Source organism: Rhea americana, unplaced genomic scaffold (genome assembly GCF_003343005.1).
Source record: "Rhea americana isolate MKP2758 unplaced genomic scaffold, rheAme1 scaffold_62, whole genome shotgun sequence".
Classification (NCBI taxonomy): domain Eukaryota; kingdom Metazoa; phylum Chordata; class Aves; order Rheiformes; family Rheidae; genus Rhea; species Rhea americana.
The window spans coordinates 4141437-4166921 of record NW_028186779.1 but is presented as its reverse complement, the minus strand read 5'-3'; the positions used below and the strand labels follow the sequence as shown (position 1 = coordinate 4166921).

The window sequence follows — 25485 nt, the reverse complement described above, 5'->3', positions numbered from 1 at the left end:
CAACTCTGAGGCTAGCCAGAAAAAAAATGAAGATAGGACGTATTTCTGATGGCTAGTTATGAGAACTGTTGTAGTTTGATAGTCAAAAGGCTTTGGATTCTGTGACTTCTAAAAGAAGGTTTGCTACATGCTAGTGTACTACTGGAAAACCAGTTTAGGTCTTAGAAATTTTTCTTCTTGAATATCTGKGTTCTTTATTCTAACTTGAAGAGGCTAACAGACATCTGCATATTCTCAGACTTCCACAAGCAAGCTTTTGAGCTCTTTCTTGCATTTCTCCATTATTGTAGACAGCTGCATTATTTATTAGCATTTCTTTAAAAAATTTTGAAAATGGTCTATATATCTGGAATATGTTTGCACTCTCTCCTGTTCTGCACCAAGTATGAGAGCCCCAGTCTCTGACCAGGGAGTTCTTGGATGTTACCATAACATGAACGATATGATAAGGACTCATCAATCTTAGTTACGCTTAAATGCATATTTACAGGGAAATCTTGATACTTTCTAGATTTCTTTGAGGAAAAAGTCCTTGCTGATTCCTGAAGCACAGTTAGCCACAGGTAGAGAACCTGCTTGACATGAAATATCAGTGTTGGGATGGTAGTGTATGTAAGAAATGTAAGTCATGTTAAGTACTGGCTCATGAAGAGAATAAGCCCTCTAATGAATCATTGAATAAGAGACTGCAGTTTTAGAGGGCATGGAAAATACAGAGGAAGGTGGACAAATCTTTCTGCTAACTAGCAAATGGTTTTAGAGAGCTGTGCTTTCCAGTAAAGATGTTTACATATTTTCCTTAAACACAAGAGTAATCTCATTGTGAAGCAAATAGTGCACTTGACTCCTTAACGGATAAGCATATAYTTAGCATTTGCTTAATTAGAGTCAGCTTGATACAACTGAGGTTACTTGAGAGGATCTATGTTTACTAGCACTAGTATTTTCCAATAGCTGGAATCTTACCTGAAATGTGGCAGTCTGAGTTCTCAGAAAGCGTCTGAAGTGTGTGAAATACTTGGGCATTCTTGGAGAAGAATGTTTTCAACATGCTACTTAGTCTGCATAAAACCTATTAAGCTCAAATACCTCTGGAGAGATTTGTAATAATAGAGGAATTAGTTGTTTTATCCATGTTTTGTATTGCTTTCTTATATTTGGACAAGTAGGAGATGCTTCTCACTGTTTATGCTGTCTAATTTTGGTGTTACTGTTGGAGTGGTGTTATCAACCAGTGCTTTCTAATTCTTTGGTGACATTAGACCACCTTACAAATAGCAGTGAAATTAGAATTCCCATAGGGGCAATGTTTTTATTCCCATATTGCCGTTAAAGAAACTGAGTTAGCAGATAATTGACTTACTCAGGGTCACCCAAGAGATTTTTGACAAACCTGTGGTCTCGATTACAAAATTGCTTGCCTTATCTGTGAGATTTCTTGCCAGTGCTGCTTTTGAGAGCTAGATGAGGGAAGGGAGTTGTCTTGGATGTGTTTTTGCTGTTGAAAAGCRGAACAAATTTCCTCGGTTCTGCCTTCACTTTTGTAAACCTCATTTTGGAAACATAGAAACTGTGCCGCAGGTCTAGGTCAGTATACATCAAACTACTGCTGAGGATATTCTGCCTCATATTGGTATGCTCGCCATTATTTTTAGCTCATGGGTCATTTTGGTGTTGTTTGCTATGCTCAGGTAAATCTTTGAAAACTATGTGAGTTCATGTACTGGCAGCAGATTTTAACATCTTTTTAAAACTAGTTTTACTGTAAAATTGTTACATTTTTAGACTAGGTTCTGCAGTGCTGACTGTAAGGTTTTCCAACTTTGAAAGCTGTTACTCGTGTTACATAATGCTCAAACCAAACCTATGAAGAAAACTTTATTATCCTTTAGAGGGGAAGAGAGAAGAGGGAGAATGGTGAGAACAAGCCATAAAAGCAGTGTTTAAGACTTCCAATGAGAAATGTTTTAGCAGGGGATTCAAGAGTTACTGTTTTCTGTTTCTTGCCAGGTGCTACTAATATAAAGCCATTGGATGGTGTGAAAATTCTTGATCTAACAAGGTTTGTGTTTGTAGTTTGGAACAGTCTGTCTAGATGCAATAATGTGCTAAAGCAATAAAGTTGTTGTTGTTATTTTTTTTAATGTTGTAGGGTGCTTGCAGGGCCCTTTGCCACAATGAATTTAGGAGATCTAGGGGCTGAAGTTATCAAAGTGGAAAGACCAGGTAAGACTGACTTTTTTTTTCTTTTAGAAACAGTAAGAATGAAAGTCTAATTAACAAACGAGTTGTTCGTGTGTTTTGAGTTAATTTCTTGCGTGATTTTCTGAGGGATTCTTAATAATATTTGGATTTATGATAATGTCTTGGGCCACCTGTATGGGCTGAGATTGTAAGATCAAACACCTTTGGAAATACTTATAAAGGCTATTGTCTAGTGTTTTGTTTGGTGATGGTGTGCATATGGCATTGTGTTTAGCGATAATTTTGTACCTCCTTGTATATTACGCAAACCATAGCTTCACGATATCTGAATCATGTTGACATCATTATAGTATTTGCAGCATGTGGTAGAGAACTAATTATTGGTATGTTTGCTGAAGTGTGTGATTTGTTTGGTAAGTTTAACATGGTGCTCTGAGTATGTATGTTTTGATCAGAAGTAGCTTATATCTATATTTGGCAAAGATAATGGTATGAGAAGCTTGAAGTTATAATATCAAGTCTTTTTTGAATTATTAGTGGACATAACAGTACTGAATCATGACCTATTAAAGTACTTTGTTCCATCATTCAAAATTAAGTTGGCTTTCTTTATAACATTTGGACTTTTCTTAGGTTTTAAATTGACCAGGTGAATGTTMAAGTGTATGGGGCTTTATAATGTGGTGAGAGTGCTAAAAGAGGGTTTTAAATGTAGTGTGTAACATGCAGAAATTGATCAAATGTACAGAATCCTTCCAGCATTTACTTTTATAAGACTTATGAGTTTGTATGGCTCATGAGTCTCCAGTTAAGATGAGGTCTGTGGCTCAAGGAGTTTATTATATACTTTCAGGATTTATATAATTTTATGTGTGTGTGACTTTAATTTTATTTTTTTAATTAAGGTAACTTTTTTCATGTTGTTGGTGTCTGTTGGATTATTGGGAGCTAATGATTAAAATTTCTACTTTATATGCTCTGTGACTATATAATGTAATATAGCAGTTTATGTTTTAAAAAGAAGTATAAAAATCAAACTGAGTTCATATACCCTTACGTCATGCTGACTGGGATTATTTCAAATCCACAATTATTTTGTCCATATTAAAATGTTACCAGAATGATGTCACTATTGACACTTAGTGCCACTTTAGACTTGACATAGTACCATTTTCATATTCTTCAAGGCAGTGAAGAATTGCCTTCATTATTGCTCACAATTATTAAAGACTTTTGCTGGATTTTGTGGCTCTATCTTTTGCTTCTCCAGCAGCGACTGTAGGTGCTGTATGAGAATTGCTGTTCTTTTTAAGCCTTAGAAAGAAAATACCCATCTGCATTTTCAGCAGGCTTATATACATCTTATGCCTTTGCCATATTAATTGGACATCTCTTGCTTATTGAAACATCAGGCTTCTAACTGGTCACTCAGGGCTCTTTTCTTCCAGAAATGATGGATTTCTACATGCAACTAACATTAATGCACAGGAAACTGTGCCTGTACAAAGCTATTATCTGTGAAGATGAAAAATTTTAGATTTTGCTTTGTCTGTTCTTGGTATGAGCATGAATAACCACAAGACTAGTTTGGCACGATTATGTGTGTGCAAGGAAATGTTTTGTATAATGGCTTAGAAATATATATTGATGCCACTAGACTTCACATTAGAAGTGTAAAATTAAGTTTTGCTGTTGGCATTTAGTATAGTAACTTATTGGTGTGATTACAACCATGTATTGATAGTCCCTTTCTCAATTCTAGTTTATAATTATAAGGAGGGATGATTCTGCAGCTTTTCAGAGGGGGCCTTTATCAGGCTTCCCTGAAATATACAGCATTCATATTTTAGAAAAGGGTGAAAAAAAAAGGACTTGCTTTTTTTTTTTTTTTTGTGTCTGTGTGTGTGTGTGTGTGTGTATGTATGAGATATGAAAGTTTGAAAGCTCTTTTTGTTTGCAAGCCAGTACATTTTACCAAAAAAAGGCAATAAAATGGACCTTTATTCAGGATTCAGTTATGTCAATTTGTTGAATCGTAGGTTAGCTACTAGTCCCTGAGCAGAGATTCCCTGAGCAGAGATTTCCATTGCATATCCTGTTCTGTTTAGCATAGGCCAATTTTTTGTCTTTAGACATTGTGCTGTTACTGGGATTTTGAGTCTTTGCTCTTCTCTGATACTCTTTCCAGAGGAGGAAAAAAGAGGAAGCTCAGATACCTGGGAGCAGTCCTTGTTTTTCATAGTTTGATAGCAGAGTGTAATGTCATGTACTGTTACTATATGATCACCTCATTTTTGTGACAGATAGGTATAGTTGGAAACAAACTATAATGGAAATAGCTGTGAAGCATTCTATAACCTGATCCGCTAAATAACATACAAATTAAATATTTAAGTGTATGGTAGATAAAGGTGCCTAAAATTCTGCATAGAAGGGAGTATGTGCCTTGGTATGGGGAGAGGTGGTACAAGTAAATTTTAAAAGAAAACTGCTTTTTAATAGAAGTAACAGAAATAGACTAATTATGAAACCACTTTCTTCAGTTTACTTTAACTTACTGCTTCCCTTGAAAGGGGTAATTTAGATGCCCCAGTCTTCCTTCTCTCTTTGGCTGCAAAGTCTTGTCCTTTTGTGGCACTGTACTAGTACTTGTATGACTGTGTTAGCTGAATCAGAAGGCTGAGTTGACTTTAAATAATTAAAGTATTTTATTTTACAAATATTTGCTTCTCATCGTTGATTAAATTCAGTAGTAGGCTTGATGAAGCTGAGCCCTTTAAAAAATTTCTTAAGCTACTTGTATTCATTTCCTTTTAATATATTTTGGTTTGGGTAGTTAGCTGTGCTGTAGAATGTCAGTTGCAAGTATGGAGGCTGAAAGCTGACTTGTGATTTAGAACTATGTTTAATAAAATTTAAAAATGTATTTTGATTGTTTTGTACTCTGACAGACTCAAACAATCATGTAATCTGCACCCTAGGGCATACTTCTGTTTATTGCAGAAAAAAGCAAGTATTTTCCCATTGGAAAATTCAGATTTTGCAGCTCAGTTCTTCCGGAGCCAAAGCTCTTAGGTAATCTTAAATAGGMGTACATCTTACTGCCCAGGGTTAGAATACTGATAAAATGACATTTTGATTTTGGAAACAGTAACTCTACTTCTTATTTTCATTCTCCTTATTATAAGAAAAACTCATTATTTAAGCACGAAAGTACAAATAAATTGTATTGTGATATAGCTTTGGGGTAATACTTTGCAGACCTGGTTGGGTTATGGCAAGCATTTTGATTGATAGAGTATAAGGTGTCTTGGCATACTTCCTGAGAATAAATTTTAATATACCAATACAGTTTTGTGTTGCCAATTAAAAGTTACTTTGTCAGACAAATCTTTCTCTGGACTTGTGCAAAGTGAATCAAGGTTGTTTTCTGTATGAAGTAAATGTATCTTTAAAATTCTGGATCTGAGATTCCTATTTAGGTGGAAATGGGATATTTTTTTTTTTTCCATTCTAGTGCTGGAAGTGTCTGAGGTCAAGTAGCTTCAGTTGCATGTTTGAAGACACAGAAATAAAGATTTCTGTAGTTTCTTCTGAGGCTGGTATTGTTAGACTCTGGATAGCTTCATGGATAGAATTTATCTCTGACTTTTAGAAGTAAAAGGATATACTTTTTTTTGTATTTTAGCATAACACAACTGATTTTTCTTTCCACTGTGCATGTATGCTTCAAATACAAAGAGTTCTGAAGATCTACTGATATTAGGTAATAGTTTTCTTTAAAAAGCTTAATTCTATTGGAATAACTAAATTTCTGAAGTTTTTCAGACTTTGATTCTTAAAATTACATAGGAAGAAGAATAACATATTATATAGCATTCATTTCTTTTATAAATACTCCATGTATTTGGCCTTCAGTTTTGTGTGTTGGGTATGAAGCATGCATAGCAGCTGCACATTGTCATATATTAGTTTCCATTTTTTTAAAAAAATCCTTTTCTAGTATTAGTAGTTTTGAAAAGAGCCAGTGAAGATAAATTAYAGGTTTGAGATACTAAAACACATTTACTGTATTTTAAATAGGAAAGATATCTTCATTGAGCATTTGTTAAATGTTTTGTTGTATCAACCAACGGCTCATCAATTGGTTGATCACCACTGCTTCAAATGTTTGTATGTTGTGACAGGGCAGAAACTGACTGAGTTTTGTACCATCAGATGAGACTGACAAAGGTATTATTCCAGGTATCTGGGTTACATGAAACGGGCGATGTCTGTGGTTAAGTATGGACGRATGGTTTCAGAGGCTTGCATTCTAGCTTTTTCAGAGTATTGGTTTGTGAATAAAGGAGAATAACAGCTGATAATTCTTGACTTCAAACACTGCTAGAATGCAGATAATAATCAGTTTGTTCTGTGAGGTTATACTCGTTTTCACAGGAGTATTTTCTATAAAGATAGGCTTACTCACAGGCTTATTCTRTAAAGCCTGATAGCCTCACTAGCATCTTATGTGGAAAGTATTACTGGAGTATTTTGTTTGAGTGATTTGAGGTGAGAACATGTGGAAAAGATACTTTTTTTCCCCAAGCTTCCCTGTAAACCAAGATAATTCTTTGTGAGGTGATTAAAAAGCACAAATGCTGATGAGTGTCAGTAATTTGCATGTTTGCATAGCTTCTGCAACAACTGAGCTTAAATGGCCTGTGGACTTTGGGTATAAATGTAGTGTACAGCTTAATTATATAACAGTGATTGTGTTGTGTCCATCTAAAGGTTGTTTTGCTTGGTTGCCTGCCTCTGAGTGCTAGTATCAAATAGGCCTCCATGGTGCCTCACTAAGGAAAGTTTTCACTCACTTGGAGTTAACAAGTAGTTTGTCTAGACAGATAAGTTGCATGACCCGTAGAACTTGGAATCGTGATTATATCTGAAATAAGGTTTAGTTTTAATTCTAATTAAAATAGATTGCTAGGCTTTGTGACACTTAAGAAAGGTTTAAAATTGGGAATTGAACTTAAATGGTACAGTGATGAGAACAAGTGTCTGCAGCAGCTTTAATGCTGTCTTACATTTCTGTAAGGCAAGAGCAGTCCTGAAGGGAGTAGTAGGTGGGGGCCCTTGCCAGCAGTACCAAGTGCTACCTTTTGCCTGTGTTCTGGAGCACACAAGTTGACAAGTTGTTGCTGATCAGCAATTATTTTTACTTCGTGCCCACAGTGTTTCAGGAACAATTGATGGACTGTGACTGTGAGGACTCTGTGCAGCACAAGAGCTTCTGTTAAATTTTTCCAGACTGCATGAAAGAATGTYAATGTAGTACTGTTTTAGGTTAAAAATAAATAAAACCAGTAAATAGATCAGTGGTATTTGGCTGTCTATTTATATTTTGAAAATAAAAATAATCACAGCAGTAGCAAACCAAAGTGTTTTAAAATAGTCACAGCACTAGCAAAAACCCACATCTGCTTTGCATAATCAGGTTTTAGGCTTTTCTTGGCATAAAATCCCCAAATATACATAGAGAAGTAATTTTTGCCTGCCCTCATTGAAGCTTAGGAAATTTAAATGTGACCTAGGAGAAAAACTGCTTTGTATTAATTTTGTTTCTTGCCTATTTAATATTAGACAACTGCAAATACAAATTTATTTCTTTCAGGAGCTGGTGATGATACTAGAGCCTGGGGCCCACCTTTTGCTGGAACAGAAAGTGTTTATTATCTCAGTGTTAATCGGAATAAAAAGGTAAATGGAAGTGTTATATTGAACACTGGACAATSAAAGGAAAACATTATGTCTTTAGTTGTAATTACAGAAAACAAACTACTTTTATATAAAATTTAACTATGCAAGAACAAGGTATTGAACTGTGTATACTGTGTAATCACTGACAAATTGAGATGACTTGTGACTAAGTGGAAATGAATAGCAAGAAACCAAAAATGCTTAACAGGGCAAGCTTCTAATTATTTCATTTTYTATTGAGATTTTTACAGTAGTAACATTGGCATGAAGTTATGTTATCAAAGTGAATAAATAAAAAAAGTAATAATAAAACCTGAAGAATTTTGGAAAAAAAGCTGCAAGCCTGTGATATGGTTCTGTGGTCAGCAGAAGCCAATGCAAAGTCAAGAGTGAACCTGCCTGTCCTCAGTTGCCCATGTTTCTGATTTTTTTTTTTCTTCTGCTCAGCTGATGTGTGAGGCAAATCAACTGCAATTTAACCCTGCTGAAGGARAGGATTATCTTTTTCCAGCTGAATCAGTATTTCAGATGAGTCAGCTCGCTGACCTGCCTCACCTGGCAGCTGGAATCAGGAGAGCAGGAATCTTACTACAGTTAAGGTGGCTGAAGAAGTAGCTTGTGAAATCTCAGGGTCAGGATGAAGTTTCCCAACATGCCTGAGCTGTTTAATTGGCTCACTGCCACTGAAAGGAAGGTTCTGGTGTCCCCAWCTGTAGTTGCAGTAGGTGTTTTACAAACATATAGTGCAGTTCCCAGCTGCAGGTGCCTCAGACTGCTTCCTTCAAACTTGTTTTGGTGCTTGTTTTACCATCAGAAAGTTATTCTTTTTGCAGGGAGGGCAAGTGTTTGTGTTAGTTTGTTTATTCTTTTTCTAGCTGTTTGAAATTTCAGTATTGGTTACTTTTAGAAGCWGATGACAAGTACTAGAAGGGCTTTCATAGAAATGATTGTTTTTCTTTTTTTTTTCCTTTTCCTCTAGAGTATAGCTGTCAATATGAAGCACCCAAAAGGAACAAAGCTAGTTAGAGAGGTAGGTTCTAACTGAACGCAAATTGTGCTTGTTTTGTACTGTTCTGATCCTAAATAGTAAGGAATAAACTCTTCATTTCAAATATTAATTTGATATCTGATAATGAAAAATAAGTGTATATTGTAGTTAATCTGTCATATCAGTGTGTTACTTCCATGCTTTGTACCTTTGGACTCAATGTTCAGTATGAAATYTACATCAAAATGTTATTGAATAATGGTCACAGCTGTGATGATCAAATTGTGCTTTGAAAGCCAGTGGGGATTTACAAAAAGGAGGACTGGGCTCAAATATCTGCAAGTTTGAGTGTTACAGTGTATTCGTGACCTTTGTTACTGGGCAACTTCTTGAACTGCTGTCCTGTAGGTCAAATTTCGTGTTTGTTTTTTTTTTCCTCCCAAATATTTCAATTTAGAATTTGAGTGATACCTTTTTCCACTGAAAAAAAATGAAATTATCATCTTTTGCAGTCTGTAAAACTTATACTTTTTCACCCATTTTTATTTATTGAGAAAAATTATACTTTCTACTTGCTGCTGCTGTGTTTTTAGCCCTGCGGTACTGACACATCCGAGAAGATGAGCTGACTTCTGCTATTTCAACGTCAGTTCGAATCACTTCTGTTTTCACAGTGAAACAATATATGTCCTGCGATCAGTGGAATTGGTCTGGTAGTATTTTTTGCCAGAAACACTATGTAAAATGGCAATAGGTTCTTTTAATTTGTCTGTTTTTGATGCTCTTTTTTGTCACTTCTGTAAAAATGAGACACTTCACATGGAAATCTTCAGAGTTGATAAGCTGAGGATTCTCCAGTGCCCTCTCCCTGGGCCCTTTATGGAATAGAACCATTTACTGTTGCTTGCTATAAAGCTGTATGTTTTCCTTCTAAAAGTTTGGCAAACAGACATAGTAAGAATAACTTTGCTTGGTATGACACAGATGTATTTTAGATAAAATAAAATGAAACCATGCTTGAGGTTCAAGTGTCTGATTAAGTTCAGATCTCATGTAATCTGTAAATCGAAGTAGCAACTTTCCTCTCTCTTATTTGTCATGAAAGATCTCTTTTGCTACTGTAATGTAGAGCTAGTATGATGCTGCAAATAAGGTAGAGGCCAGTAAGAGCCATAGACAAATGATTCCTGCAAGCAGCAGTATTAATACTGCCATTAGTTTGATGTTACTGAAATAGTCAAGTGTATATCACAGAACGGTTGGGAGAGACCTCTGGAGATCATCTAGTCCAACTCCCCTGGTCAAGCAGGGTCACCTAGACCACATTGCACAGAATTGCATCCAGGTAGGTTTTGAATATCTCCAGAGAAGGAGACTCCACAGCCTCTCTGGGCAACCTGTTCCAGTGCTCTGTCACTCACAGGAAAGTTCTTTCTCGTATTCAGGTGGAACTTCCTGTGGTTCAGCCTGTGCCTGTTGCCTCTTGTCTTGTCACATGGCACCACTGCAAAGAGTCTGGCCTCATCCTCTTGACACCCTCCCTTAAGGTATTTGTAGACATTGATAAGAGAAGACTGAGAGGGGATCTTCTGCAGGCTAAATGGGTCCAGCTCTCACAGCCTTTCCTCATAGAGGAGATGCTCCAGTCCTCTAATCGTCTTCATAGCCTTATGTTGGACTCCCTAGTAGCTCTATGTCTCTCTTGTACTGGGGAGCCCAGAAATGGATGCAGTTCTCCAGATGTGGCCTCACCAGGATTGAGTAGAGTGGCAGGATCACCTCCCTTGACCTGCTGACCTGGCCTAGTGGACCCTAGGATGCCATTGGCCTTCTGGCCACAAGGGCACATTGCTGGCTCACAGTTAACTTGTACATGAAAACTCCCAGGTCCTTCTCTGCAGAGCTGCTCTCCTGAAGGTCAGCCCCCAGCTTGTACTGGTACCTAGGGTTATTCCTCCCTAGGTGCAGGACTCTGCACTTGCCCTTGTTGAACCTCAGGAGGTTCCTCTCTGCCCAACTCTCCAGCCCATCCAGGTCTCTGTGAACGGCAGCACAGTCCTCAAGTGTGTCAGCCACTCCTCCCAGCTTGGTATCMTCAGCAAWCTTGCTGAGGAGGCACTCTGTCCCCTCATCCGGGTCAGTGATGAAGAAGTTGAACAGGATGGGACCCAGTACTGAGCCCTGGAGACTCCACTAGCCACAGGCCTCCACACCACTGATGACGACTCTCTGAGCTCTGCCTTTCAGCCAGTTCTCAATCCACCTCACTGTCCACTCGTCTAACCCACAYTTCCTGAGCTTACCTAGGAGGATGTTCTGGGAGACAGCAAGGCTTTTGACACTGAAGTCAGGGTAYGCAAYGTCCACTGCTCTGCCCTCACCTACCCAGCCAGTCATTCCATCACAGAAGGCTATCAGAYTGGTTAAGYAGGATTTCCCCTTGGTGAATCCATGCTGGCTACTCCCGATCACCTTCTTTTCCTCCRTATGCCYGGAGATGACATCCAGAAYGAGCTGTTCCATCACCTTTGCAGGGATGGAGGTGAGGCTGACTGACCTATAGCTTCTTGGGTCCTCCTCCTTGCCCTTGCTGAAGACTGCAGTGACACTGGCTTTCTTCCAACCCTCAGGCACCTCTCTGGTTCTCCATGACCTTTCAAAGATGATGGGGAGTGGCCTAGCAATAATATCTGCCAGCTCCATCATCACTTATGGGTGCATCCCATTGAAGCCTGTGGATTTGTGGGCATCAGGTTTGCCTGAATGATCTCTGACTCAATCCTCCTTGGCCAAGGGAATGTCTTCTGTTTTCCAGACTTTCTTGTCTCCAGGGTCTGGGATTCCTGAGGGCTGTCCTTTAGAAGTTAAGATAAGCAAAGAAGGCATTTAGTAACTCTGCCTTCTCTGTATCCTTTGTCCCCCAGGGCACCTACCCCTTTCAGTAGCGGGCGTGCATTTTCCTTAGTCTTTCTTTTGCTATTGATGTATTTGAAAAAGCTCTTGTTGTTGTCTTACATCCCTTGCGAGATTTAATTCCAAATGGGACTTAGCCTTCCTCGTTGCATCCCTGCATACTCTGACAGCATTCCTATAATTCTCCCAAGTGGCCTGTCCCTCCTTCCACATTCCGTGTATCATCTTCTGCCTGAGTTTTGCCAGGAGCTCCTTGCTCATCCTTGCAGGTCTCCTGCTCCCTTTGCTGCACTCCTTATTCATAGGAATGCACCACTCTTGAGCTTAGAGGAAGTGATGCTTGAACATTAACCATATAGGAATCATTTCCTAGGATTCCATATTGCAGAATTTCCCRTAGAAAAACTAGCATTTCCATGCTAGCTGTGGAAATGAAGATGCTCTCCTGAGACAAAATTCTTTCCCTGGTAAAGATAAAGCTGTGACAAGAAACCTAACTCATGAGAAATTAGAAGGCAACTGCAAGATTTGCAAAATTGGTCAGCAAATAGTCTTGTTGCACAAGTCAGATTTATAGTTTCTATCCTTTTATGAAGGCTGCTTTCATAACCACTACTGCTTTCTGTTCCTTGAATCAATGGTGCACATCTCTGTGGTACAACAACCTTTATAAATGGGCTAATGTGATCAGGCATTAYTGCAGGGTTAATTGAGACTGCTTGTGGAGTCATTTGTTATTTTCCTTGATGTAGAGTGACAGTTTTTTGAAGTGTTTGGTGCAGAGGTCTTGACAGTATTGCAGCTGATGTGGAACCAGAATATAATAATCACTTCCAATTGAGGTTTTGGTGAAAAGAATGTATAAAGGAAAATTACTTCTACAAACAAGCTTTTCACTCTCACTTGTCTCTTTGGTAATGTCAGGATAGATGTGTTCAGAAATCTGAGCTTTGAGTAATGTCTACTCTGTTGAAAAGTAGTGTTAATGTCTGTAAGGTAATTCATGCCAAAAAGAAATTCAAGTCTTGGGACATTGGTTACTCATAAGTAGCTGTGCAAACTCTGTTTAGAGCCTAAGCCCTTGAAAGAAAAGTAATAAGGTTGTAATAAATGTCTTTATTCCAGCTTTTGTGCCATCTTTCTTAATAAGTTACTGTCTTACAGCCCCACACCTGTAAACTTCTAGAACAATCCTTACAAAAWTTTTTTTGAATTATATTAAAAAAGCAAAGGAATTAAGTGCTGAGGTAGATGAAAAAAGCACACCACTTGACAGTACAATCAGTGGTATTAAGCTGAACAAATCTGTTAATTGGCAATCCAGGCTGCTTTTCTTCCTTTGGCACAGCACTAAAAATTCTTCTCCAAAAGTCTACTCTCTTACAATATGTGATTATTTTATAATTTAATTCCCACAAAGTTATTCTTTAGTCTTTGTTCTGTGTTACTTCTGGCCCTGCTTCCCTTTCTAATGCTTTTTATTCACCGTTAGCTGCCTTCCAAGTACTTGAATGTCTCACTGAATGAAAGCGTTCCTCCCCCCCCCACCCCAGTGATGCTCTATGTATCCATACAATGTTCTGACTTCCTTTTGTGCTAAGATGACTTTTTAGAGACATCTTTTAATCTTTTTAGACTACTATACAGCAAAGTAACTTTCAGAAGCTCCTTTTTTCAGAACCTTTGGGATACCTTTCTCTTGAGGATTTAGCCTTAATTAATTCTTATGGTTAGGGATGAAAGATGTGGGAGAACTTAATTGGATGTGAAGCTGACAGCGCTATTTTACCCTCTTGTTCCCCTTCACTGATGGGTCAGCATGCCTCTTTCCCTCCCTCTCYGAGAACTTTATGTATGCATATCTGTCTGTATGCACTTCTTGTAAAGATTCTTCTGAAATGGGTTAAATTTTCTTTATTACCAACTTTATTGAGTTGTTGTAGCATCGTCATTTGTTATTGATACTAAATTGAACATGACTGCTTTGGCATGCATAATGCCTTTTTTCTTTCCTGGGGCATGGAAGTTGAGCAGATGAGTGTACTCTCTGGTATGTATATTCTTCCTACTCAGGCCTGTACTGTTTTGCTCTCTTAGTGGAGGCTAAAATAAGAGAGGATAGATTCAGAGGGCTTGCAAGGTGCAAAGTGTGAAAATGAAGCTGTTGTTTAGGATCAGGGTCTTGGAGTCCAATTCTCAACAACTRCAGAACTGCGGGTACCTTGTACTTGCTTTGGTGAGCATCGCAAAATGTGTGCTGTGCAAGTGCTTAGTGTGAGTAAATTTATGAGAGTTTAAGTAGCAGAGCTGGCACAGAGCTCTTGAGATATGCCTTCAGCATTCAAATTCATTTCACTATGGGGGAACGTGAACTCTGCAATATTAGGCCCAAGTCATTGTATCTTTACTTAGCACTGTAATCATCCATGTGTGTTGCCATGTCCAGAGGTATGTTTCCCCTCCCCTCCTGGCAAGTGGCTGTACACTAAGTGCTGTTTTTACTCAGTGTCTCTTAGGTTACAGCTTCCCTACTACTTTCACTGTGATTTGTAATCCATCAAATTTACTGTAAGGGAATGGGCTAAAGTGATTTGAGAATCAGTAGTTCTTTGGTGTTTCGTGTAGACAACATCCCCTCTTCCCTGTCTTGGACGAATTAAGCTAACTAAGATTTTAGTACTACCAGTCTGAGAAGGATTTATGATTGGATTTATGGAAAGGGAAGCATTTAGAGAGAAAGTACCAAACTTTAGTGGTATGCCTCTATGAAAAATAAAGAACAAGCAGGAACTCCCATTAGGTTTTTCTTGCTTGGCTGGTTCTGCTGTCCTGGATGGCAGATTGGAGGAGTTATGGATCTGTCTGTGAGCGACTGCTTTTTTTTTTACTAATGCTTTCATTAGTGTTAACTCAGTGGAAACCTTCATCTTTTTCGGAAGCTTCTCGTGATAAATGACTGCTTTTTTTAAAAAAGCTTCCATAAAAATAACGCTATTTTCACTTATATGGGATCACAGACTGAAAACTGGCCAGCTGTCTATACTGACACTCAGCAATGCTTATTTAGAATCTGGACATGCTTCTCATATTACTGTAGCTATTTAAAACTAGCAGTCCTAGAAGTTCTTGATGTGGCTGCTTTAAGAATAGTTCACAACATGTTTTAAAATGCACTTTTGCTTTACGTTGAACTTGAGAGTTTCTGTAAATGCTATTAATGTTTCTTCCATGCATCCAATGATATTGTTTATAAGAAGCATGCCTTGTTGTCCTAGTAGGTTTGCATCTTTCTTGTTAAGTGCATCTTTCTTGCTGCCTTAACTGCTGCTTTGGCCTTATATTCAGCTAAACAGCATACATGCTAGTCCAATAATGCTTGTGATTGCTGATATCATAACACTAGTTCGTAGAAACGGTTCCAATATACTGTATATGTTCAGCTAGCTTATGTGATAGTTTCAGAAGATATGGATCTTTGGTCAGCTTCAAATAGTTCAAAAAATTTAATTTCTTAAGCTTAGACTTAATTCATTTGCATACATACATGTGTACTTGTAAGGAAATTGTTTCTTAAATTCTTTAAAACACCGCTGAACTGAAAACCTCAACAACTTCCTTAAGCAGCCTTATGTCTGTCTTCTCACATGTAGTTTTTTTGCTTCAGAGATTTTTAATTAGTGTCTTATTCAAGTATATTTATGTATATCTATCCCTAACTTCTTTTAAGAAGTTGCCCATAGAAGTCACAAATTAATCTTTAACCTCAGTAGATTTTGGACTAGGCCATTGATTCTGTTGTGATGCAGAAAATCATGCTATAGCGCTTGACAGCGCTGTTATAATTGAGGTGACTCTAAGGTGTTCTTTGTAATCTTATCAAATTGTTGTGCTGCCTATTATGCTTTTCTTTACAGAAAAGGAGAAATAAGCCTCTGTTACAGTAAGTGTGATCAATTAGTTTTGAAATAAAAGCACATTTTACAAAATTATTTCTAAGGCAAAGAATGGTAAAGATGCCTCCCTTATACCCATTTTTTTCCTCAAACTAATTGTGCATATAAAGTTGATGATCATTCTATAAATGATGGTTAGGTTTTGGGAGATTGATATGACACTGATAATACAATTATACTGCAGTTTTATGTGACAGTTTTAGGGTTTTTATAGAGAGTCTTTTTTAGGTACACAGCATCTCTAATGTGTAATTAGCAGAGGTGCATAGTCTAGCGTACCTAAACAATCTGTCTAGGTTTGTGAATTTTTTTTTCTGCTAGAAAGATGGGAACAGTCTTGATTAGTGGAAGTTTAAATTACATGAGGAATTTTTTGAACTTTAGGAAGCTCATTAACAAATCTTACTCATACTTTTCTTTCTTTTTAAAGCTTGCAGCTGTGTCTGATGTTTTTGTGGAAAACTACATCCCTGGGAAACTGACTGAAATGGGACTAGGTTATGAAGACATTAAAAAGATTGCTCCTCACATAGTGTACTGTTCAATAACAGGTAATTTAATTTTAGTAACTTGTGTTCACTATTTCCATTATTATTCCAGTCATCTTACTATGAAAGTCCTGCTTATATAAAAATGTGTTGTTTTTATGTCGGTTAAGATTAAATTGGAAGATAAAATAACCAACCTAGGACAGATTGGCAATTCAGATTTTCTTTGAATGGTTTTGTAAAATATTTAAACGGGCACAGTAAGTTACAGGTTTCCAATCTGGTAATCTCTTAGTGGGCTTTCTTTACTGCCTTCACAGCATCCCTCTCTGTTTTTGAACTATGTTGTAGAACTGTGTCCATGGGAAATCTTATGCCAACTTTGCTACAGTCTGATAACTGAAAAGGGAGAAGCGTTGTTAATGGTGTTTGGAAATGGTGGGAAGAATGAAAAGGAGGTAGGGCTATGAATATCTGGACCTACATACATGTAAAATTAATTTTAAATCTGGAAAATCCAATATTAAAAATAATCAAGCTTTAACATTAAAAGAGCCATGTATATAAAGTCTACTGCTAAAATACAATTAAATTAAAATAGAGAAGCTACAGATACTTGTAGACTAGTTTGAAAACTCTAGTTACAAATCAGACTTATTATGGTTCTGAATTTCTGAAGAATAAATGCCTTTGGCTTTTTAGTTATTGAGCATTGATAGCATTTAATGGGAGCCAAATAACTGTTTAGTGAGTTGAGACAATTTATCTTGTCTGTGTGTCTTAAGACAAGGACAGAAAGGCAATTATATTCCAAGGTTGCTGARAAACCTCCCTTTTGTTTCTCTATGTACTTTTTGTTTGTTTGKTTGKTTGGTTGTTAGTAACCATAATGTCTTTCACATTTGTTCATGTACATAATTTCATGGTGGGGAGGGGATTGGTATAGCTGCTATATCTAGAGTTGATATATCACCTATCAAAAGAGGACCAGAGAACTATCTTCCCCCCATAAGCAGATAAGGTTAGACCAAGTGAAAGTAGTGTCCAGAGAAAGGAAATAAATAAATAAAAAAAAATAAATAAAACAACCCCACTAGATTGAATGTGAAATTGTAACAGAACAGACCAAAAAGAAGAAAAAAAATTGAGGAGAAATATGTTAAGATAATAGAATATAATAATATAAACTTACTCTGATTGCATCAATAGTTGAAAGCCTATAGAAATAATGTATATTTTAAGGCTTAAAAAATTAAGGAAGATAAGATTATAGCAGCTAAGTTATTTACACACTGTTCATTATGGAGGTGGTTGGGAGTATTTTCATACTGGAGCTGTCTTCTGCAAGGGATCAATTTGAGAAACTTCCTTAATCTGAAGAACCAATATAAAAGGTTTCAGAAAAAATTGGTAAATGAATACTTAAAGATCAGCTGTATCAGTGTATCTGAACAAGGTAGATTTTTGGTCTGATYCTATGTTATGTCATAACTTTACTAGTGAAAAATGCAACCCCCCCTAAATACTAACTGAACACATCAAGCTGTTCATGTAAACATAGATATTAATTCATATTCCTTTTTGTAAACAGGCAGTGGCCTAGTCTGCAGTGCTGTGCTTTTGCATGCATTGCTCACTGTTAATGGCATTCAATGACTTTGTCTTTTGCATGTGGCTTCTTGAATATGGAGGCCTATTAAAAAGAGTGGTGCTTTGTTTGGGCACAATCTGTTCATGAGCAGTGTTTTAATTTTGGGCACTGCAATTTTTGAACAAAAATCAAGTTTAACTAAGTTAATAGAGGCGTCTGAGATGGATGCCTGGGCTTTTGAGAGGGATTGCTGCAGAAAGCAGGTAACACCACGTTCTGACAGGCTCTTAAGAGGAACTCGTTTTCCTGACTGTAGACAGGAGCTATGCCTATGGCAATGCAAGAGAATGAAGTTTGGAATTAAAATGAAGTGGCATGAATCTGGGAAAAACAGAATCTGGTAGATTCCTGAGAGCTCAAATGTAATGTTTCAGATGGAAAGAACAATCTAAGGTTATTTGCTAATGCCATCAAATGTTATGTGCTTATAAAATGCCTAGCTAGGAATATGGAAGATAGGAATTAAGGAAGATCTAAAGAGAACTATTGCTTGTCAGATATAAGAGATGTGCTGGCCTAGAACTTTAGGCTAAATGGACTAGTTGTCTTCCCAAATTGTTGAGACAAATTATCCTGGTTACAGAAACCTATATCACACATATAAACAATGAGATTTCATTCATCATTTTGCGCCTCACTTGCAGGCTGTGCCAGAGATAAAGTATGTTAATTCTCAAGCCCTTTCTGGTTTGGGAATCCTTTGAAGGATGATGATACACAACATAATGTGAATTATGTTGTATGGTCTTTGAACAGAGGAGTGGAACGACTTACGCTGTTTTACTTGACCAGTTTTGAATATGCTTTTTCAAGGGTGTGTTTTATGTATCACAACTAGTCTTAACAGATAGTATTATTTTGTCATTGTTAATGACTAGCRTGAACTATATTACATTTTAGATACGAGAATACATAGAGACAAGCATTTTGACATAATATTTGGTAATAAATAAGTAGCTAAGAAATAAACATGTCCAGTATGTCAGAGTCTTTTCCCAACTTTAATTTCTGATTTTCTTTTTTTCCCTTATTATTCAGTCTACATGCTGAAGACATTATAGTTATTTCATTTAATAAATTACAAGTAATTACTGGTTGCTGCTTTTCTTATCTGTTTGAGTCAAGTCATTAATGAGAGTGGGTATCATCTGGAATGGTTTGCTTTCTTATTTTTGGAACTGTATTACCTTTCAAGTTTGAACATCATGGGTATGGAATGCATTCCATACCCAAGTAATTTGAAGGAATGTATCTCACTCTACAGCATAACTTGTATAGCAGCTGTGATCAAGATGTGTTAAGATTCTTGTTTTTTTSTCTCATCTAGTTAGTACAAATATAAATACAAAAAAACTTTTAATATCCACCTTGATTTAAAGTCCATCCAAAAATATGGAAAGTAACTTTCTGACTGTAGACAGTACYGTATCTTTCCTTTGTACTATCCCAAAGTGTGTGCTCAAAATTTTTTAATTTTTTTTCTAGCCTGAGATAATTTCTGATTTTTACCCTTTGTAGACATGGTGCTTGCAAGCACTTTAAAGACTGTTATTTGTGAGATTTGTGCGAAAATACATTTGTCTTGGGAGTTTAGAATCACTAATTGATAGCACTAAGTAATAGTCTTTTCTTCCAAAAGACTTGGATTTTAGGACTTTTTTTACCGTAATTATTGCCAGCTTCAGCAGCTACTGGTTGTATTTTGCATTCTTGGTCACAGTGATGAATAGCTATGCCCCAGTTATAAGTTAGGTTATTTGCCAGATCCTTGAAGTGGTTCAGATGCTGAATGGGTGCACTCATTATAATGTACTCTTGTGACTTGTTGCATAGGAATTTCTATTTTGTACTCCTTGATGTTGAGCCAGATGGAGCTGGTCTGTCTTTAGAGTATTTTGTGTTGCTGTAGTTTTGAATGGTTCTTCTGTGCTATCTGTTAATGTTCCATTAAACTTATTTCTGCTTCTGCTTGGTATGTGAAATGTCATGGAGATGTCACCAGCTTACTCTTCATTTAATGTTTCCTTTGGCCTCCCTGTTTTAATCACAGTATCACCACTAAATCGAATCAATTGCAATTCCAGTTCTGTATGGTTCCTCCTGGCCTTACCACCTCCTCACTGCCTAGTACTGCTATTTCTCTCTCCCCCACCTACTGATGCCTTTGTGTGCTCCTCTGGTCTCTTTTTCAGGTCTGTTTCCCTTTCTTCCAAGTCTATATCTTGCCTCTCCTTTCAGCTCCTCGCCGTGACTGCCTACCTCAACCAATTCAGAGCCTTTCTTGCTTCCAGTTCAGCTTCTCACCAAATAGCAGATTTTCCCTTTCCCCTTTGGCTTCAGACCTGCACTTTCCTACAGCTTCCTTTCCCAGGCAATCTTGTTTTCTAGTCCTTTCAGAATTGTAATTCTAATCTTTCAGTTGTTTTTCCTTTTCTACATTGCAATAGTAGAGAACTTGAGCAAAGGGGACACTATCTTTCTATTCTTCTTCTTTTGTGTGTGTGTGTGTGGTAACCATATGCACAGTTGGTGCGAGCAGCAAAAGCAAGGCAAGTTCTGAGAGTTATGTAATGTTGGACTSGAGCAGACTCGGTTACTCTGGGGGCAGCCTAAGTGCATCTGTCAGAACAAACTGCTGGGGTGTGTGGAATGAGGGCGCATGCACATCAYACACCAAGTCTTGGGAGATTTAAGTCTTGAAGCACTAACAAGTGTTTCCTTGGAAAAGTGTATCTCCCCTTCGTTCCTCCTTACTTAAAACTGGATTTGGGGACATTTWAATGGATATAATAGTTTTTTAATAAAGCATAATCTTGACAAAAGCCTCCCTTTTTTTCAAGTCTTCATTCCAAGGAACAGAAATTCTAGAGCTTTTCAGTAAACAGCTATAAGAACTTTTGTTTTTTAATGTAACAAAACCAACCTCCTTCTGCCCCAGTCTTGCACTTAGAAATAGCAGAATCATTCCGTGAGATATTTTGAAAACAGTCAAAACTTTGGTTCTTATACGACTTAAAGATCAAGAACAGACTCTACTATGTAAAATGCTTTTTACTAGTAGAACATGTACAGAGGTGACTGGTTCGGCTGAATGGGCATGTATTGTAGTCCTGTGTAAAATCTGGAAAATACACTCCTTAGGAGGCAGGAGATAGGATACTTTACAGTTTATTCAGGCTTCAGCCAGTATTTCTTTAAATACAGGAATAATGTTCATTTGGAATCAGCTCTTTAAAAAGTTTGGACTATTGTAAAGCGTTAGCAATTGTAGAATGAAATAGAGGATAATTTTTCAGCAAGCCCGGGGTCGTGTGTAGGTGAAGAGTTTAGACGTCGGTAAGCCAAATACTGTCTCCTTTTAGGCATTTTGAAACTCCTGATTAGTAAACTGAGTTTCTTATCTAAACAGTTCTGATTGAATATGTCCAGCCTTGCAGTGGCTGTTGCTGGGCTGAGGATTTCCATGATGTTTCCCAACATTCCTGCTGCTTTGTGAGTGCTCTCAAGCCCCAAATTGTCTGTCCTCACTCCCAAGTTGGCTTTGTTGCTGATTATTGTAATCTTAGAACTAGTTTAAATGTAATATATTATGACAGTTGTGTGGTTGAAATCAGTTTAAGTTGTTCAAAATTGGCTGGTTAAAGTAAATCATGTACAAGTAATAAGGGAGTGGCTATTTTTTGCTATTGGTATAGTCTGTGTAGCATTTCAAGTAAAAATGTTAAGGTTTATTTTTGAGCAGAAGGGGGCACTGTTTAAAAGGAGAACATTGACAATGTTTGCAAATCAAAGCACTTTTTTTTCCTGAATAGCTCTGAAGGTAATGTGTTTTGAAAGACCTTGAACTTTGTATTTTGTTTTTGAATGATAAAACTTACTCCTGTCTGGTGCACTTATTTCTTTTTTTCCCCTCTGTTTATTTTTGTTGATTGAATTGTGCTTACTTTTCTCTGGTGGGCAGGTTTTACTGAAGTTAGTGTTCCTTAGTTTTTGTTTCCCTGCTTTCTCTCCTTATTCTTTTCTAGGAAGTTAAGTAATCTTGTATCATATGCAAGCTGCTTTCCATGTTGCTCATGGCGATACAAAATCTCCTTTAAATATCTTCTTCTGTCATTCAAATGCTTAAAATATAGATGTAATGCTTAGTTGTTTGTCCTCCTTCTCCTGTAAAGATGTTCTGCTGTATTTGTATGAAAGTAATTGAAGCCACAGTAATAATCTATTAAGCAAAAATTTTCTTAGTTCAACCAAAAGTGCTGTGAAGCTGAGGTCTTTGGTATTTTTAATCATTAACTTGCCATAATATGACAAAGTCACATTTCTTTACCYGTTAGAGTCAACCAATGTAGAGTGATACAAAGTCACCCATTAGAATGAAAGTCTCTGTCTCAAAGAATTRCAGTCTAAAAACTCCTATTTTACAAATATTTTGACTCTACTAAACTCTTAATTGTCTTTGTTAGCAAGCAGTTGCATCAAAAATGACGAAAAACAGGTAGAAAGAGTGGTGCAAAATGTATTGTGTGTCATCTAAGTTTCAAATGGGTCCAAATTTGGAATTGCTTATATGTACACTTTATAATGTGTGTAAAATCTTTAATATTTATGGATAAACACATTTCTTCTGCAGAAGTAATATGTGAAATTCATACACTGAGTGATTCTGATTAATCTATGTAGAAAGGTGAAAAACTATTTTGCTTATCGTAAAAGGTATTAATAACTCAAAAGACTAGCATTTGGTACTTTCAAATGTATGTTATTTTGTAGTGATAATTTGCAGCTGTTTGCCACAAGATTATGTAATGTTATAGTTTTGATACATATCCTACTTTGCCTCTAGTATTTTTACACCGGGGTGGGGAGGAGGGAGCAACCACAGTGCATTTTGCTGGGCAAAGACTAGCCAATTTATGAACTAACTGCAGTGAGACATGTGGAATCACCTAGAATTAGGTACAGTTTGTAGACTCCCTCTTACTAAATGATTCTAGCCTCTACARTAATTGATAACTTGAAGTGGATTGGTGCCCCCTCCTCACTCCCCCACCTCTTGTTGATCTTGCCACTTCTAGATAGTTACAGGTCTGAATGTGGTTACTTGGTGCAATTGATAATTACCTGCCCCAGAAATGATTTATTCTACTTAAAGCATATTTCACAATGTGCTATCATTGGGAAAATATTTTTTTGATACTGAAGATTACTATTTATTGAGATAGCTTACAAGTAGGAAAGAAGCTGGCTCAAGCARTAACTACAGTTGTAGCTAAATGATAGTGACTATAGAAATGGTATTGATCATGAATCTGGTAACCCTTTATTATAATTTCAGAGACCCCAAATTACTAAAATTAAGATTTTTTTCATTAGAAAAAAATTTATTTTGATCAAATAACCCTAAAACTAGGTAAAATAAGCTGAAAAATGCTGAAGTGGCAAGAAGAATGCCTCAATAGCAAGATRTAGAGGCTGTGGGAGCTAGATTGAAATGAAAATTCTTAAGCAATACAAGTAAGATGATGTGCAGAAGAGTGAAATGGAGATTAGGAAAATTACTTGTAACTCTTCAAATTCTCAGTTGTAGAAACACATGAGCAATCTTTTAAATATATTTAAAATAAGAATAATTTGAGAGAATGCGATAAGGAAGCTGGTAAYATCACAAATAGGGCTGGTGTCTTGGTACCGGTCTTCAAATAAAGAAATTTCATAGGAATTTGCAACAGATGTATTGCTTTTTAATAATAAAATACAATGCACTGTCAGTTGGATATATCAAAAAGGCATTGTAGGAACAAACTGCATGTCACGTTTCYAGTAGTTCTTAATGTTGCTTAAGAATGAAAAGACAGGTCTGGAGAACTGTGAATATTATCCCTATCCATATCCATCTCTCTCTCTCTGAGAAGAAAAAAAATTGCCAATCTTAAGGTACAAATTTATGTACTGATAGTAATCACATAAAACATTTTGGGGGGGAGAGGATATGGAATGTCTATCTGAGCTTAATGAGATTAAAAATACTTTTCCAGCATTGGAAAAGAAAATCAAGTTTCTCCAGTCTGTTAGTTTTGGCAGTTTGCAGTTGCAAGATGGATGGTTTAAAGACTGGTCTGTCACTTTTTTGATAGTCTGAAATTTTGAGTGACCTGTTAAGGAAAGTTAGTCATTCATGGACCAGAGATAAAATTGTCCATGAGAACACAGGTTTATGAGGAGTTGAACAGCAGATTGTGGATTTATAGAGGTGCAAATCATTGTTAGGAAAGTCTAATATCCATTTGTAACAGGGTGATAAATCTTGTGCTGTGTATTTTGACTGTAGTAAAGCTTTTGACTGTCGCACAACATTTTTGTAAATACGCTAGGGAAATGTGATATGCAGAAAGTATTAATAGAATAGATTCAAGAGTGATAAATCTTCTTTGCTATCTTAGATATTTGTTGCTATATAAAAAATAGCTATTAGTGTTTAATAATTGACATGCAAGGCAATAGCTCAAGACTCAGGTATTGCTCAATATTTTTTTTGAACAAAATGAGTGATGGAAAAGAATGGAGATCACCAACCTTCTTGATCAGCCTAATCACAAAATTCTCATATGATCATGAACTACAAGCTGCTTTTGTGGGTTTTAGAGTTGAGAGCAGAGGGAATCTGAAGCTGGCTTATAGATAGAAGTTGCTCTCTTGCCTTGTGCTCCCCTTTATGGGGAGGGGAACCCTAACTGGTWCTGGGAGTGTGGCTGACTCCTAGAACTGTCATGTAGGGTTGTCCTCAGCAGTTCTGCTCAGTTTATTTCCTGCCTCAGCTAGAGATRTGTAATTCTCCTGTGTCAGCACAGCCCCATGGGCAGTTTTGTTATATAGTCCTAGTGTAAGAGCTGTACTGCAAGTTCCTGAGATCTCCTCCAWACATCTCAAAGTCCCCACATACAGTGGGATTAGAATTAAAAATGCATGTGTCCATTTTGTCTACACAAATAAAACATAGTGGGTAGAATTAAAAGTTGTAGGAAATCCAGTATGCATTTAGGCAGAAAAAATCAAGTATATTAATACAGCTTGGGGAATAATGGGTTAGAGAAGGTTTTTCTGAGAAGATTTGAAGATGATGGCACATCATCAAAAAGTTGAACATGATTCAATAGTGTCATATTGTTATCTGAAAGACTGGCATTATATAAAGACAGCTATAGACTAAAAAGACTATTTCTGCCCTAATCCACATCTGTAAGATCTTAGTTGGAAGGCTAAGTCTACTTCTGAGTGCTGTATTTCAAAAATGATGTGGCCAAATGAAGAGTGTAGAGGAAAAAATTTACGGATAAGAAACATTGCCTATAAAAGAAGATAGCCTGAAAACCTCAATTCTTTCTAAATTAGAGATAGTGGAGGAGGGAGCTTAATAGTTTTCAGATATTTTTGCAGCAGAATGTTGCAAAGAATGGGAATATTCTGTTCATTTCAACTGCTAGAGACAGGACTGAAATTAAAAAAAAAAGATTGAAATTGACTTTGAAGGGAAAACATATCTAA

At 36.8% G+C, this 25485-nt stretch overlaps 1 protein-coding gene across 2 annotated transcripts in view; it reads left to right on the top strand.

Moving 5' to 3' along the window:
- SUGCT (succinyl-CoA:glutarate-CoA transferase) overlaps nucleotides 1-25485 on the top strand; it is a 332460-nt gene that overhangs the window by 1761 nt on the left and 305214 nt on the right. For both annotated transcript variants that reach the window (XM_085320193.1, XM_085320192.1), the window contains exons 2-6: nucleotides 2011-2062; nucleotides 2153-2226; nucleotides 7865-7950; nucleotides 8930-8980; nucleotides 16235-16355. In XM_085320193.1, coding sequence (XP_085176319.1) covers nucleotides 2011-2062; nucleotides 2153-2226; nucleotides 7865-7950; nucleotides 8930-8980; nucleotides 16235-16355 — 384 coding nt within the window. The remainder of the gene's footprint in view (nucleotides 1-2010; nucleotides 2063-2152; nucleotides 2227-7864; nucleotides 7951-8929; nucleotides 8981-16234; nucleotides 16356-25485) is intronic.